Consider the following 17,258-nt stretch of genomic DNA (forward strand, 5'->3'; position numbering starts at 1 on the left):
TATTTGTTTTCATTCGATTAAATTATTGGATATTAGATACGTAGGGTGAATGAGAGACAGTGGATTTTTTACTTACACGCAGATTTCGCTCTTGACAAGCTGTGAGTATTGGCTGTCCATGATCTGACCCATGTTAACGACGTACATCCAGTTGCCCTGTTTGTTCAACGCTGCTTTTGGCATGATGAACTGTGACCTGGTAGGACACAATTGTTCACCACTTGGTGCTTGTGCTTGCCGTTTGCTTCTTATATCTGTGAATGGATTTTTGTCATTGTTTGGTGATGTGCCGCCTTTCGTAGTCTCTCTTTTTGATATGGTGCGAATTTTTATGTCGTTGCTGTCGACTGATTTGTAGGATGATTGTTGTTGGGTAATAGGTGAGCGTGGGGGGTCGGTTGAGAATCTGAAAGTAAATTTGGCAACAATTAAATTACAGTCTTTTCTAATTACATTAGCCATAGTTACTTTTAAATTATTATGAAATTATATTTTATATTATACATTTGAAAAATGTATAGTTACTATTTAAATATCCCCGACAATCTGATTATTTTAGGAATGATGCTCAATGGGATTTTCATCGATTACCGTTTATCTAAATCTGTATATATATTACATACTACATATGTATATAGCAAGTAATGAAAATGAGTTTTCAATGATGACCTGGTCCCCCATTAAAAGATATGTAGGTACTACTATTTTACTTTAATTTATTATTTCTCGAAATTATTATATTACTAATAATTCAAAAACGCATTTGCAAGCTTTAACGGTTTTATTTTAAGTTTCTGGAAAATAAAATATATAAAGCCTTGTAAAAAAGGCAATATTAAATGTTATGATAATTTCTCTGCATACACTCAGCAATTCTCCACGAAGTTTCTCTTCCATGATGTTTCCATTCGGAAACTTCATATTGGCCAGAATATTGGCCTGGCGACGAACTTGATTTGGGTGGCAAAATTGACGCTAAGTGTAAAAGTGCAAAAAAATAAAGCTGGATACGGAGGGCTTTCAACTGTGAATAGCTGTAGGGAGTCGACTGAGTTTGCAGAGAAGGACACTATCCGAATCGGTCAGAGTGCATGCATATGTATGTACATATATGAGACCGATGTCTCATTGGTATCTACTATAATTGCCAACATCGTTAAAAAATATCACGTAAAATAAGAGGTATGTATAAGGAGAAAAGCAACAGGAAACCATCGACGCTCTTCAATCAATATTTTTCACACTTGCAAAACTATGTACCTAACAGCGATGCATACACATTCATCTCCATATGATTATCGTCTTATAATTCGTTCCTAATCTTAATCTGATGAATGTTTCACCACAAACGTCCAACTTAGATCAATGATATGTCACGATCTGTTTACAATCGGCATGCTAAAGGCAACGATGCAAGTTCAGGATTATGATATAAGAAATTGAAACTTTCAGAGTTTGGTTACCTTTGCCACCAGTCATTTGGATTATAGTTGGTTACAGCCGGTGGTAGGAAGTGGTCGTTCTTGCTTTGTTGAACTGCTGAACTCCAGTCAGCCTGGCTAGTAGGCCTGATGGTCTGGTGACGCGCACCGGTCTGCTCTCCGGCCGCACTGTAATATGGGCTGCCTCCATTATTATCATCATAGTCCAAATATCGGCCGGCTTGGTAATTCGCTCTCGGCACCTCGAAATACGAATTGCCTCGCCAGAAGTCACCGAATTGATCCAATCGTATGCCCGTGCCGGTACTGGTGTTTGACACCTTCGGCGGTAAGTACGAGGAATCGCGAGGTGGTGGATATGGCTGCGATTGAGGTCGCTGTTGCTGACTCGGTGTGTAGTAGCCAACGTAACCTACACATGGATGATGGGAGGACGCATGTGAATTAGTAAAATACCTCCAATCGATCAAATGCTCTCAACCAATCGCGTTTCTATGTACATACATATATATATATATATATATATATATATATATATATATATATATATATATATATATATATATATATATATATATATATATATATATATATATCTACATATGTACAATATGATGATTACGTTTTCGTTTGGGTATATGTTATTACTGTAGTCACCGGAGCCTGAGGGGGCCGTGTATTGTTCAAAGGTTGTAAATGCATTGTTAAAGGTTTGCCGAACCTTTTTTACAAAGGATTTACAACAATGGAACAATGGATAGCACTGTGACTATCCTACCTCTAGTTATTAGTAATAACTAGACTGCGGATAGAGACAGTGCTTTTTCCAGGAATCGGGGCGGTTTGGCTCTATTTACAAAGCTACAGTATAAAAAAAAAAGTTGGGCGAACCTCTTACAACCAATGAACAATAGCATTTACAACAATCGAACAATAAACGGCGCGCTGTGGATCCGGCCACTAGACTAATAACTAGAGGTAGGACCGGAAGCGCGCCTTCTATTGTTCCATTATTTTAAATGCTTTGTAAAAAAGGTTCGGCAAACCTTTAACAATGCATTTACAACATGTGAACAATGAACAGCGCGCTCTGGGTCCGCTCTTTACTAATAACTTATTACCAGAAATGGGATGGTCATTGGGGCACCTTTCCAACAATGTTCAAAGAAAGAGAGCGAAAAAAAGGTTTTCTACGAAATTAACCAAAATAGCAAAACCCTCTTGCTCTAATTACCGTATGACCTTAAGTTATTGTTAAAGGTCGGGCTACGTGGGAGCCGAATGAAATTTCACGGGCCGAACTGTGCAATTACTTTATATTTTTCATAAAATTATTATAATTTATAAAATTAAAATTGATTAAACAAGAGGAGAACGATTGATTGTTGAGTATTGGAATCATTAGTCAGAGGTTGTTTTATATTGATTGTGATTTTTTATTGTTTTAAAATATTTACAATTACAATACAAACAATAAAAAATCAGAATCAATAGAAAAAACATGTGACTATTGATTCCAATACTCACTTTGAGCACAGCAATACTAGGTTTTCAGTTAAAGACCGCAAAAGCCAAAAAACTGTAAAAATTGAGCATTTTTGTAAACGCTCATATCTCGTAAACGATCGCGAACCAACAAAAATCATTATCATATTCGAATTTACTGGGTCAAACTTAGTAAAGATTGATTAGTCTCCGCTCTGGTAATTTTTTTGTTGCTCAGTGTTATCTAGTGAATTTTCAAAACGGTAATTGGGACAAACAGGATCGGAAAAAAAAATTGGTACATTAAAGGGAGATTGCAAATGCAATATATGTACATACACTTGTAGATATGTAGAAGAAGGGTCTACTTGACGAGCCAGAATGTTAAATTACAGAAAACACAAATATCGGAAGGCAAAGATCGAAAATCGAAAGATCAAAAAAAAGGGTGCATGGTAAACGGTACATACTCACTTAATTTGCGCGAGCAGGGTATAACAGGAACAAGAGGAACAGGCTTTTCCTCCCGTATTAATGTGCGCGTAATTAATACGGGAGGAAAAGCATGTTCCTCTTGTTCCTGTTGTATCCTGCTCGCGCAAATTAAGTGAGTATGTACCGTTTACCATGCACCATTTTTTTTTTTGATCTTTCGACTTAAGATCTTTCGATTTTCGATCTTTGCCTTCCGATATTTGCGTTTTCTGTAATTTAACATTCTGGCTCGTCACGGAGACCGGTAGAAGAATGGGTATAAGAATAGTTGTTAATTTAAAATGATCTTTTGGTTTCATTTTCGATAATGTCATTGACATTTGATAGTAAGAAACTTGGGATTCGCGTATCTACATATGTACATATGTATACGAAAGCATGTGTATATCAGAATGTTAGGAGCATCTGCTCTCTTTGTTAAGCTTTGCTTGGATGATTTGAAATAGTGGAAAATATTATAAATTCAAATATGATGTATAGTAGAACTATGTATAATATATAATCGAATATATGCTATAAATAAATTCTGGATAATGTTGAGCAGTAGCTTTTTAATTGTACCTACATATATTTAATTGATTGATTCGGAACACGTACATTTTTAGCGATGAAAAATGGTTGAGAGCAATGGGGATAATGAGTGAAAAGTAAATAACCCTCATACCACCAGCCATGTATTTATTTTATTTTTTTATTTTAGCCAATAAATTCCAACCACCATTTACTTATTTACTGTGTTATTTACACCTCAGTCACATTTTGATTTAAATTACAACCAAACGATATTTGGTTTCTACTCATTTTTGTTACGTTTTTGGTGCAGACGCGGTGCTACTTTTATTCGAAGCTACTAAATAGGCAGATAAATATAATATGATCAGACGCTTCATATCGTCAAGTGCTTTGTTACCTAAGTACGTACTTAAAAGCTTAAAAAGTGATTTTTCGAAGCAAACTACGTCATACTGGGTAGGCTTAAAAGAAAATTGTATTAAATTATAATAATTAAGCATAAAATCACAACTCATTACATATTGATTAATGTATAATAAAAACTTAATTAATATAAAGATAGATAGTATGATAAAAAATATGAAGGTGGATCGATACGAAAAATTTAAAATAGAAAATAATGAAAGTTGTAATGTATTTGTATACGTGAAACTTAAATGATTTCTTTAATTGTAGAGGAAATGGTGGTTGAATTATTTGTAGGCATGGTTTTAAGTAAGAAAGTTTATAAGTAAGCGCAAATAGATGAAAATAATAAGAGTAGAAAGTAAATAGGTAATAAAATATATGAAAATTAAAATTTACATATGAAACATACCGCCGGGGGGCGATAGTGTATTGCCTTTGTTCGGTCCAAAATACTGGGGTCCTTGGAACGAACTTTGAGTCGGAAACTGTCCGTTTCCGCTAAAGGGCATACCACCGCGATAAAGATCTTGGCCTGAAGGCTGCTTGGCCGCAAAAGCTGGTCTTTCAGTGATGAGGCTGATACCCTGGGTGCCAGACAAAGAATGGGGTCCATATCCGTATGGACCTTGAGTGGGTCTCGTAGCACCAAAGTCGTCCCTGGTCTCGTCGCTTAGCAAAGTTGAAAAGTCGTATTCACCCTTTTCGACCAAATGACGAATCAGGTCGCTGTCGAAAACACGGTTAATGAATATTTAAGTATGTATGTAAATGTTACAGTGAAATTATAATTACATAATATACGTTTCAGTGAATTTAATTCCAGTTATATTTTCACTAGGTATAGTTATTTTTATTTTTTTTTTTTTTATTATTTCATACCAGGAAGGCATTACAGGTAAACCCCAATGCGCCTTCCTGGCCAATTACAAACAATACAGCATTTTTTTATTATATATGTACATAAGTCGCTAAATTACGAGACACTGACTTAAACTCGATAATTAACGAGACATCTATGAATTGTACATACATTTTATTATAATATTTACATTAATCATACTCAAATAGTGGTGACATAGTGGGTAGGAAGGATTTTTAGCCAATTTTTAATCGGGAATCGTTTCAACAATGAAATCAGAGAAAATTGGCAAACTCTGATAGGAAACGATCGACCAGGAGTCACAAATCCTGGTCTGACCAGCAGCATTACAGATATACTCAGAAAAATTCTTTTCAATCGAGGTCAGCTCAAGGGATCGAACCCGGCGCCTCTCGGTGTTAAGCAGAAGCTTAACGACCGAGCCACGCTGCTGGCTTATATTTTCACTACAGAAATTACATATTACCTATTAGGCCTCTATTAGTGAAATTATAATTTTTGACAGTTGATTGATCAACTTCAGATTATTTTATAGAATGCTTTACGATTCAATCATTAATTTATATTACGTACTATGAAAATATATTTTTTTATTACAACGACCCGAATGACGCTTTTATATTCACCCCAAACTGAATGACACACACATACATATTATTCTCGAAATAATTATGTATTTCATTTTTTATTTTACATAAATATGTATGTATATATGTACATACCAGGAAGGCCTAGCAGGTAAACCATTGGGGTTTACCTGCGCCTTCCTGGACAATTATGAACATTGCAGCATTTCTTATTACTTAAATCACTGAATTAATTATTAATTAATTAATTAATTAATCCATAGAGGCATCTTTGTATTTAAACTAGTACATAATTTTTTTACTGTACATAAATTAAATTCAGATCGTGGCGACATAGTGGGTAGGATGGTTTTTGCCAATTTAATGGACGAACGGTTTCAACAATGAAATCAGATAAATTGGCAAACTCTAATAAGAAACCATCGACTTGCAGTCACAAATATCCAAGTCTGACAAGCAGCATTAAAGATTAGCACGGGATCGAACCCGGCGACCTCTCGGTGCTTAACATAAACGCATCCACCGAGCCATGCTGCTGGGTGAATTAAACGACTTTCTTGAAATATCGCATTTTATCAAAACAGCTGGCTAGCTGGCGTTCGAATGTACTATCGCTTGGTGCATTAGAGTTCGAATTACAAATTCACTGACATTAAGAAGCGAATTTGTAATTCTATTGTTTCATTTGTACTCACTACTAGAGTCAGTGAAATTATAATTTAACTAGTATAATTTCACTTTAAAACAATTTCACTGTAACATGTATAAAACAAAACCTTGCATGCAGTGCCGGTTTTAGGGAGGGCTAGGTCGGGCGGCGCCCAAGGGCGCCAAATAAGTTAGGACACCGTTCGATGCGCCAAAGGCGCTTTAAAATTTAAGATTAGAGCACCAAAGGCCCTACAAAATTTTACATTAGTGCGCAAAAGGCGCCTCTACTTTCTGAACTCAAAAATTTGTACTCGGCAAATTCTATTCATTGGGTGAAGGCGCATTCCCTTTTTTATTATAATTATATCATTTTACTGTGGTAGCCACAATTTAAATCTTGTGATATAAGAGGCTGCGAAATCTTCTGTAACATCGCAAGCTTTTTTCGATATTCTACAAATATTGTTTACACTATTTTCAGCTTCAATATATCGCTGGAAGATTCTAACTGATTACGTGCAATTATATTCCTAAAAAAAATATCTTGGATTCGAACAGTTAAAGGAATGTTCAAAGATATGGGTTTTTTGTATTTTGTAAACTGATATTATTAGCAATGAACTTATCAATTTAAAAACCTTTCTTTCAAATAAAGGTCTGCTATGGGTTGCTATGCTTTTGCTGACATTACCTGATACTGTAGCAAGGAAAAAAAGGAAGATGGTAATCCATTTTTTATATTTGATTTCTAAGGGTGTTTAGAAAACATTGGCCGAAGGCCCCATTGGGTGTAAGGCCGGCACTGCTTGCATGCTTTTGTGTAAAGTTACGCACTTACGGAGACAAGTTTTTTGTAGAGGCTAACTACGAAATTTGTCGTAGCGAGAGATAGTTTAACAGATATTTCTACTACTGAGTCGCACATATACTGTTATCTTCTTAATTATAAATTTATACAGCGATTTGTTATAAAAAAATTGTTTCACATCTTGCATTAATAATAATTATACGGGTTTAGTAATGATTTTACCCAGTTTGATCTGATTCGGGAATATTCAAATCGATTAGCTCTCTCGTACGTGGTGACCCAGAACGCTTCTTTGTTTTTAAATTAAACTAACAACCTCGTGCCACTTTTTTATTTGAAAATAATCGATCTTTTCAACGAGAAGTTTTGCGTCAGAAGGCACTGACGTCCTTCTTAACCATCTCATATATATTTTTCTTAAATATTCACATTTTAAAAAATAATCTGCATCAATATCATTTTTCAGGGCACTTTAACGTCGGCCATACATCAAGGCGCTCTATTTGTATTCTCAATGAGTGCTCGATCACCAAAAAAATCAAGAATGCTGCAATGTATGTACCACGAAATAAAAAAAAATCGCAAAATGGTCGCAAATGACCGCAACTGGTGGTCTTGTGCGATCCATAACAATAAGGTGGGGAAATTTGTGCAACGCTACGTGATCCATTGTCTTTCGGACGTGTCAATGGGTTGAATTAATCAGTCAAAAATAGCCACTACATGATAAAATCGGTTCATATTTTCAGAAACGCCAAGAAAAGTATACGTACTTTGGATAGTAATCTAATTGCTCACAGTACGTGTATCCAGGAGCTGCACATGCTGGAGTGCGACCTGGAGGAGCTGGAACGAAAGAACAGTCTCCACCATAGTCCAAACCGTGGCCGCATCTTCGAACGCTATTACATGGGTATAATAGTTGTCCGAATATTACGATCTGAAAAAATAAAAAAAAACATTGATTTTATTTTCTGTTTACTTTATTTTTAAATTTGGATGAAAAAGCTTTGGAATAAATTTTTATAAAAATATATTTTGTTGCAATTCAGCTATTAGTTTATAGTACATATGTATGTAATTTTATTAAGATGTTTTTTTTATTATCCAATTTTGATTTTTGATTTTAATTTTTTTTTTTTTTTTGATTTGCATCTTAAGTGTATTCTATAGTTATTGATCCAATGATTTATACTAAATATCTAATTTTAATGTTAGCGTTTACGGCTTAATAGGAAATAAAGCTCAAAAATCTCTTTAATTAGTTACTTAAAATTTTAAAATGGTTTTTATACATACATATTAAACTGAATTTAAAGGACGATGTGAATGAATGAATTGAAAATTGAATCTCATACGCCCATGTCAAATGATTCGCTTTGTATGGCGAGTATGATCTCAGCTTGTAATGCGACCTTAGCGAAAGTGACTTCGTAGAACAATACGATGCTATCTTGGGTTGTGAAAAAAGATGGAGAAGTCGTTGACGTCAAATGACAAACAATCTCATTTGTAGTAGATGTATTTATCGTATTGTAGTAAGATGTGGATGTATTATTCATTTTGAAAACATTGTACACGTCCAATGTGTATGTGAAAAGTCTTATTTGTAATAAAGGCAATGAATATATGTAATTACTGACTCAAATGATATGCCACGGCCCCAGTTGATTATTTTTGAAAAACAATTTTTTTCTACTTTGTTTTTCAAAAAATAAATGAAAACTAATTGTAATTTCAACATCATAAAAGTTGCATAGAAAATTTATTATGTTATAATCTCACGGAAAGAAAATGAGCCGTTATAAATGATACTGGAATAAGTCCACTTTTCTTTATTTATTTATAATATCTCACAAAACATTAAATATAATGTTTTGCGATTAACAATATTTAAAAATTCTGGCGGTCTGTAATACGTTTTTTCTGCTTTTCTGAGATTCTGGGCATATCGAATTAAAAATAAGTGATAACAATTTGTGAATTAAGTCAAACAGAAATAGTGTTTTTGGAACATAAAATTGGACTTCAAAATAACTTCTATATATTACTAGTTGTTTTACCCGGCTTCGCTCAGTATTTGTAATATAAACAGTGAAAACATGGCGAAGCTAATAGTATATATTCATTTGTTTTTTTATTAAATTTATTTGAATCGAAAAAAAAATTTACTCGTCGTCATAGAACTTTTGACTTGTTAACGAAATTTTCAACCAAAGATATATACATGCTTACATACAATGTCTCTTTCGAAATTATATATTAGATATAAAGTGTATCTAGTATATAATTTATAAATAAGTGATTTCTTGTTAAATATTTTTACTATGTTTGTCGAAACTAAAATGAGTCACATAAAAGACGTCTTATATTTGCCCAATAATCAGGACAAAATATACAATTTAATGACTAATCCTATCAAATGTAGATATTTTTTCTTCAAAGGTGCTTTTAAGTTTAAAATTTATATTTAATAAATTTTAATTCAATTATTTTACATTCGACCAATCTGATACACGCGATTGAATTTCATCAATCGGCCGACTTAAAATGGGGTCCCATTTTAAACTAACTGTCATATAAATATGTAAATACATTTGCAAGACAATTTCTCAGACAGGAGTCTGCAACCGTGTCAAATGAGAGTACACGTTGATCGATTTAATCATTCGAATTAATTCGAAGTCGCTTATATATTTAGACAGAATGAGGCTATGTACCATTGTTGTGTAATATTTGGATGGCGAATCGCGCGTAATTGAACGGACGGAGCGAGCGGAAATGCCAACTTTCAGTTTCATATTTGGTATGTGGAACGATTGACGCACAATGAGAGAGGAACGGAACCATCGGCCCACGAACAGGAGGCGGAGCAGTACTGACTTGTTAGATTGGACAGACTATGGCAATTTAATATAGATAATTTAATTTAGGGCCTATGATAAACTGAAAAAAAGATCTTATAGATAATAAATTTAATAAAAAAACTAATGAATATTTACTATTAGATTCGCCATGTTATACGCTGTTTATATTAAAAATACTGAGCGAAGCCGGGTAAAACAACTAGTATAATATAATTATATATGTACATATTTTATATATATATTTTTTATTTTTTTTTTTTTTTTTTACTTTTTATTTTTCATATTAGTATAATTTTATTCTTCATGTTTTTATATTTTTATATTTCATGTATTTACAATTTTGTATTTTTATATTTGTTTTATCCATATTTGTCTTTTAATTAATATATAATAATATTATAACATAATAATAATTAATTTCCTTTTTATGTAGCCATAGTGACGACTTCGAGTTGATCTGTAAAGTCACTATGGCAAATTTGTGAATAAATAAATAAATAAATAAAATAAAATATGTATGTATATACAACTCGGTAGCTATGTAGGTATGATTATTAATATTCTAGACTGGTATGTGAGCACTATGTAGATTGATGGGGACACTTGGAACGGACTTTCTATGAAATAAATCGTCGTAGATCTTGCGCCAGAACTTGCTTTAATGAGTCAATCATTACGTGAAAAAGCGTCTGCAATCATTTTCATACGGAATGCGTTCAATTTTATTGATACAAATTGCACGCGAATACCATTTTCCGGGCGAGAGTATTAATATAAAATACTAGTGTTGTGCCCGTTGAAATTTCAACGGGTGGTTTCGGAAACAAATTGATACATGATTTAAAATAAAGTTACAATACTTATAGTAATAATTAATCAGAATCGGAACTAAAACAGAAATCGGGAATCGGAACTGAAACAGGAATCGGTATCTGGAACTGAAAATGGAGTCCGTATCCGAAACAAAAGCGAATCCAGAATCCGGCGGCCCCCCCGGCACCCCCCGGTGCCCCTCGCCCCCCGGCTGGTTTCGGAAAGAAATTGATACACGAATTAGAAATTACGAATTACGAAGTGATGCATCGCCCCCCACTTCCGCGCTAACACACTACCCCACTACCCTGCATACGATAGCGGAATATCGCGCTTCACCTGATTGTATAACATATGTGCTCCTGGTATATGTATGGTATTTTATACAAGTTTATATGTATACCTACATGTATATTTGCATATGTATGTATAGTGATGTCTGTACAGGATCTTTATTGAAATTATCTTGGATACTATAGGTAGAATAGTCTAATAACCCGGCGTGAGCGATTACAATCAAGGATTCGCCAACAGGATTTAAAAGAAAATGTTCTATACCAGCGTGACACGTCATAATTTTATTTTACTCTATTTATATTTATACAACGGCCACTAAAATAATTATTATAACATACGTGAGCTAAGAAAAAAAATAATCAATTTCCTATAATCAAACTCTCTTATCTGAGACATCTCAAGGTTAATTTAATATCCGCGTAAATTATTTCCTTATACATATATCAATATTTTACTACTAATAAATGCGCATTAAGAGAGATATATGAAATTAGAAATTAGTATGGAGTGCATTTGGAGGTATGAATGTGGTTTTTAAATCAAAAATGCCACTTTGCCTGAAGAAAAAGATCTTCGATTAATGTGTTTTGCCAGTTATGACGTATGTACATATGTTGAAACTTGGACATTGAACGCCAAGTCGAATGCACTCAAAGAAGTATGGAACGTTATATGCTTGGAAACGAGGAAACACAGGAAACGGAATACGTGGGTGAAAAGTATTACAAGGGTAGTGGATAGATTGAAGAGATTGAAATGGCAATAGGCAGGCCACGTGGCTAGAACAATGGACGAAAGGATGACAAAAGAAGTACTAGAATGGCACTCGAGAGAATGTAAAAGGGTAAGAGGAAGACCGCAGGGAAAATGGGTAGATGAAATTAGGAAAATGTGTGGGGTGAGATGGATGGGAGTTGCGCAAAACAGAAACGAGTGGAAGCGTGTTGGAGAGGCCTTCATTTAGTAGACGGTGGATGGCTATGGATGATGATGATGATGATGATATGTATATCATTATTTTTAAAGGCAACAAATTAAATGGCCAAATAATTTTTCGGCTAGTATTTTATTTCAGTATAAATCAGGGCTGTGGAACCGGATCAAAATTTACCTTTAATTTAATTTTTACTCTATACGTGGTTTTGTCTATATATGAAGTTTTGTGATCATGCGAAAATTCGAACTCGAGATTTTGACTGATTCGAACTCAGAATCGATTACTGATCACGTTTTCATGATCTAAAAAAAATGTGTGTGTGTATTTTGGGGATTTTTTGAACTCCGTTAGTCCTATCGAACTGAAACTTAGTATCGGTCACTGAAATTCTTATCGACACCACTTAAATTATTTTCAAATTTTTAAGTTGACCGGAAATGGTACCGCCCCTTATATGGAGGTGTCCTCTTTTTTTTTTGAATTCAATTATCTTCCAAACTGCTAATTGAATCGGACTGAAAATTTTATATTTACATGTAATAGAAATTATAAATTTTATACCCCAATATTTTTCAAATATTTTTTCATAAACCGGAAGCAGTACTTTTACTCTAGATTTATTTGATGAAATGCATGTTTAACTTTCTTATAATATGTACATAGATACACATTATGAAGTTTGAATGCAATTATTCGTTTATATATATAAAATAATAATTATAGCTTTTTATTATTTTTGGAATAAATATTAATAGTAAACATCTTCTTCGTGTGCCCTGTCCTCTTAGTTGGCAACTACATATACATACATATGTACTTCCCAACCGTACTATGTATGGCTGCTCGGAACTCGTACTATGTATGTACATACTCGTATGTACATATGTATGTCTATGGCTACTCGAAATAGTGCTCGGCTGCTGAGGCCGTCCCGCTGCCGAAGATTCTTTAACCTTTTCCAATCTTTTTTTCCCAAATACAACTCTGGTTAAAAATTTAGACGTTTTAAATTACATAAAAATACGAATTTTGGTTCGTTTTCTCTAGGACATACTACCTGATAATTCGCGTGACAACTACCGACGGAATTTATTTTGGTTCACTTATTTGTGTTATTGCACTTAAACAAATTAATAGGAATACGTACGCTCTCAATATGTTTAATATCCATGATGGATGGATAATCCGTCATTTATATCTATTTCAAACAAACAATAGTGTGTTATATATGTAGGTAATAGAAACAAAAATATGAATATAATTCCTATGGACAGTTTCTTTTTATAAACCTCCTTTACGTTTCACTTACGATTACAATTCAGGAAAAAAATTGTTAATTACATATATTGTAATATTATATAATACATAGTTCAGAATACAATGTTCAAAGAGTTAAGCAAGAAGTTTTCCGCCTGCCCCAACTGCGTTGGTCTACGATTTTTCCCTGGACTAGGCGCAGGTAGTGTTCCTTCTCGAGAATTATTTCTCGAAAAAAATGTCAAATTGAGAATTCTCATTTATCGAGAAATTCTATAAAACATTTTTTATCATACAAAAATATTTTTTTGTCGAATATTTTCAAAAAGTTCACAACCACTGCCCTTTATAAAACTGTATTTGAAAGAGCGGGCTTAACCTAATTTGCATACTTCTTCGAAGGTTTTAAAAAAGAGGTCTGGGAATGAAAAATTGTTAACAAATTTCTAACTATCGAACGTGCCTTATTTTATGTTCTTTTCTTATCATATGTTTTCCATGGAAAACATGGAAAATGTTTTCCCATCAGGGCCAGCACCTCGGCATTAATTCGACGCGCCATCCATGAGATTCTCAGCAACCTTCTGTATGTCTACATCTCAAAAGTCTGTAGCTTTTTATACTTTTTACACATAATAGTAAACGCTCTATACTAATTTTGACAATATTTCTTCTTAAGTACTTGCATTTATCTACTATTTATTTCATCAGTGGAATTCGGCGCAGTATTTTCTATAATTTCGATAACGCGTGCAGAATGCAAACATAATGGTTCAACAAATACTGCATTCGATTTTCCTTGATTCCACTTTAAAATATGGTGCGAATGTTTTCTTTAGAACCTTCCCTTGTGCTTTTAGTAGTTTCCTGAAGTTTCTCTCCTCGGCCTTTATTGCAGGATTGAAACGTCAATGAAATGACATTGATTTTGACAGTTTGATATATGGCCATTGTCGAGACAATTGCGTGTTTCGATTGTAGACAAAAAAAAAATATATAGTCAAATAAACCGATACGATAATCGCATTATGAAAATTGTTTAGTCGAATTTACTTTGTAGGTAAAAAAAAAGTGTTCGATCCAATATGATGAGGTTGTTTGACGTGAAGTACATCAAAACATATATTTAACATGACTAATTGCTTCACTCGTGTATCGTAATTAACTGACGTAAATGTACGAATCAATTAACTATCGTTTAAAATATTTGTGCAAACGTGAATGTACGAAAGCAATTACGTACCTACATATGTAATAATAAAAAAAATTGAACTTGACCTAAGCGTGCTGAAATTCGGGTTTACCCGCAATTGTTGAGCATCGTTCAAGGAAAACTAGTATCATTTTCGGGTAGGTATATGTATATATATATATATATATATATATATATATATATATATATATATATATATATATATATATATATCATCATCATCATCATTTACAGCCATTCGCCATCCACTGCTGGATGAAGGCCTCTCCAACACGCTTCCACTCGTCTCTGTTTTGCGCAACACTCATCCATCTCATTCCGCACATTTTCCTAATTTCGTTCACCCATCTTCCTTGCGGTCTTCCTTTTACTCTTTTGCCTTCTCTCGGGTACCATTCAAGCACTTCTTTTGTCCACCTTTCGTCCATCCTCCTAGCTACGTGACCCGCCCATTGCCATTTCAATCTCTTCACTCTATCCACTATGTCCACTACCCTTGTCATATTTCTCACCCACGTGTTCCGCTTCCTGTCTTTCCTCGTTATGCCAAGCATACAGCGTTCCATACTTCTTTGAGTGCATTGGATTTTATTTTGCATCTTGGCGTTCAGTGTCCAAGTTTCACATCCATACGTCATCACTGGCAAAACGCATTGATCAAAGATCCTTTTCTTCAGGCAGAGTGGCATTTTTGATTTAAAAACAGCATTCATCCGTCCAAATGCACTCCACCCCAATTTCATACGTCTCTTTATCTCTTCATTTTTACTACCAGACATGTCAATTATTTGACCTAAATATAAATAATTATTTACTACTTCTACTGGTTTATCATCTAAGGGGATGCTATCAGGCATGCAATAACTATTGAACATTAGTTTAGTCTTATCTACGTTAATTTTTAATCCTACTTTTCTACTTTCCCTGTCCAGCTGTGTTAGTCTGATAAGTAGGTCAGCTGAATCACGAGCTACTAAAACTATATCGTCTGCGAACCGAAGGTGACTCAAAAAGCGACCATTGATGCTTACTCCGGCTGTATCCCAATCCAATTTCCTGAAAACTCCCTCAAGCACCGCGTTGAATAACTTGGGCGAGATTGTATCTCCTTGTCTTACTCCTTTTCCTATGCTAAATCTATCTGTACCTGAAAAAATTTTAACTGAAGCTGTGGCATTCTTATATATTGTAGCTAACAGTCCCACATAGGGTTCCGGCACTCCCTGTGTTTTTAGAGCGTTAAGTACTGCATTATGACTAACTGTATCGAAGGCTTTCTCATAATCGACGAAACCTAGGCACAGTGGCCGTTGATATTCGTTGGCGCGCTCGATTAGTTCGCCAACTACTTGGAGGTGGTCCATTGTGCTGAAATTTGCCCTAAACCCTGCCTGCTCTATAGGTTGGTTCTCGTCGAGGATATTCTTCAGCCTTTCTGTAATAACCTTCGTGAAGAGCTTGTAGACCGCTGAAAGTAGACTAATGGGTCGGTAGTTCTTGATATCGCTTTTGTCGCCTTTTTTGTGTATTAAAATGATAGTTGCGTTATTCCATCCTTCTGGTATAGCTTGGTTCTGGATGCATTTGCTGAAAAGCCTAGCTAAGATATTAATTAGGGGGGGGCCGCCACATTTTAGTAAGTCGATGGGAATATTATCTTCCCCTGGGGTTTTACCATTCTTTGCAGTTTTTAGCGCGGCCTCTACTTCGCTAGGCAATACTGCAGGAACCCTTTGGCCGTGTGTCGATTCCAGAGTGGGGAATTGGCCGTTGTCGTTCTCGTATAGTTTTGCATAGAACGTGTAAACTCTGTCTATGATTTCTTCTCTATTCCTAATTATTACTCCGCTCTCTGATCTGATTGCGATCATTTGGTTTTTGCCTAAGAAAAGATCCTGTTTGCACTTTTTCAGGCTACGGTTATTCTTAATGGTATTTTCTATTAGCTTGCTGTTAAAATCCCTGACATCCCTGACTATTCTCTTCTTAATTTCCTTATTTACTAGATTGTATTCTTGCTTATTATTATCCCTATCTAAATTCCTTTTATGCTTAATTAGGTTTTTTGTTTCCGCTGAAATTTTGCTTAATTTAATCTGTTTCCTGAAACCACCTAATTTCTTACCTGTTGAGGTTAGAACCGAACTAATTACAGTGTTCAATTCCTCGATGTCTGCTTCTGGGTTTAATTTCCCGTATCGATTTCCAAGTTCGAGTTCGAATTCCTTTTTCCTAGACCTTAGTTGAGCGAAATCTGGAGAGTTACTGCATCCTTTTATTAATTTCCTACGTTCGCAATTTATATTAATGGCCATCTTGGCACGGACTAATCTGTGATCGCTGCCTATATCTACTTTACTTAAAACACTAACGTCTTTAACGGAGTGCAGGGCATTTGTTAGGATGAAATCGATCTCGTTTCTGTCTCCTTTAGGACTCTCCCAAGTCCACTTATTGTTGGTGTTTTTCCTGAAAAATGAATTAGTGATGAAGAGCCTGTTGTGTTCTGCGAATTCTATGAGGCGATCGCCTCTGTCGTTTCTTTGGCCGGTACCAAAATTGCCTACTGCTCTTTCTGTGTTTGCCTTTTGTCCTATTTTTGCGT

The 17,258-nt window shown here is 34.6% G+C and overlaps 1 protein-coding gene across 3 annotated transcripts in view; it reads right to left on the bottom strand.

Annotated features, from left to right (window-relative positions):
- spz5 (spatzle 5 Toll-1 receptor) overlaps positions 1-17,258 on the bottom strand; it is a 35,392-nt gene that overhangs the window by 631 nt on the left and 17,503 nt on the right. For 2 of the 3 annotated variants that reach the window (XM_077440401.1, XM_077440392.1), the window contains exons 3-6: positions 8,043-8,209; positions 4,753-5,069; positions 1,464-1,854; positions 77-406 (exon numbers count right to left, since the gene is read on the bottom strand). In XM_077440401.1, the coding sequence (XP_077296527.1) occupies positions 77-406; positions 1,464-1,854; positions 4,753-5,069; positions 8,043-8,209 (1,205 nt within the window). Of the gene's footprint in view, positions 1-76; positions 407-1,463; positions 1,855-4,739; positions 5,070-8,042; positions 8,210-17,258 lie in introns of all 3 variants that reach the window. The other variant, XM_077440411.1, reaches the window with a different exon arrangement.

This window comes from Arctopsyche grandis, chromosome 1 (genome assembly GCF_051622035.1).
Source record: "Arctopsyche grandis isolate Sample6627 chromosome 1, ASM5162203v2, whole genome shotgun sequence".
In the NCBI taxonomy this organism is placed as follows: domain Eukaryota; kingdom Metazoa; phylum Arthropoda; class Insecta; order Trichoptera; family Hydropsychidae; genus Arctopsyche; species Arctopsyche grandis.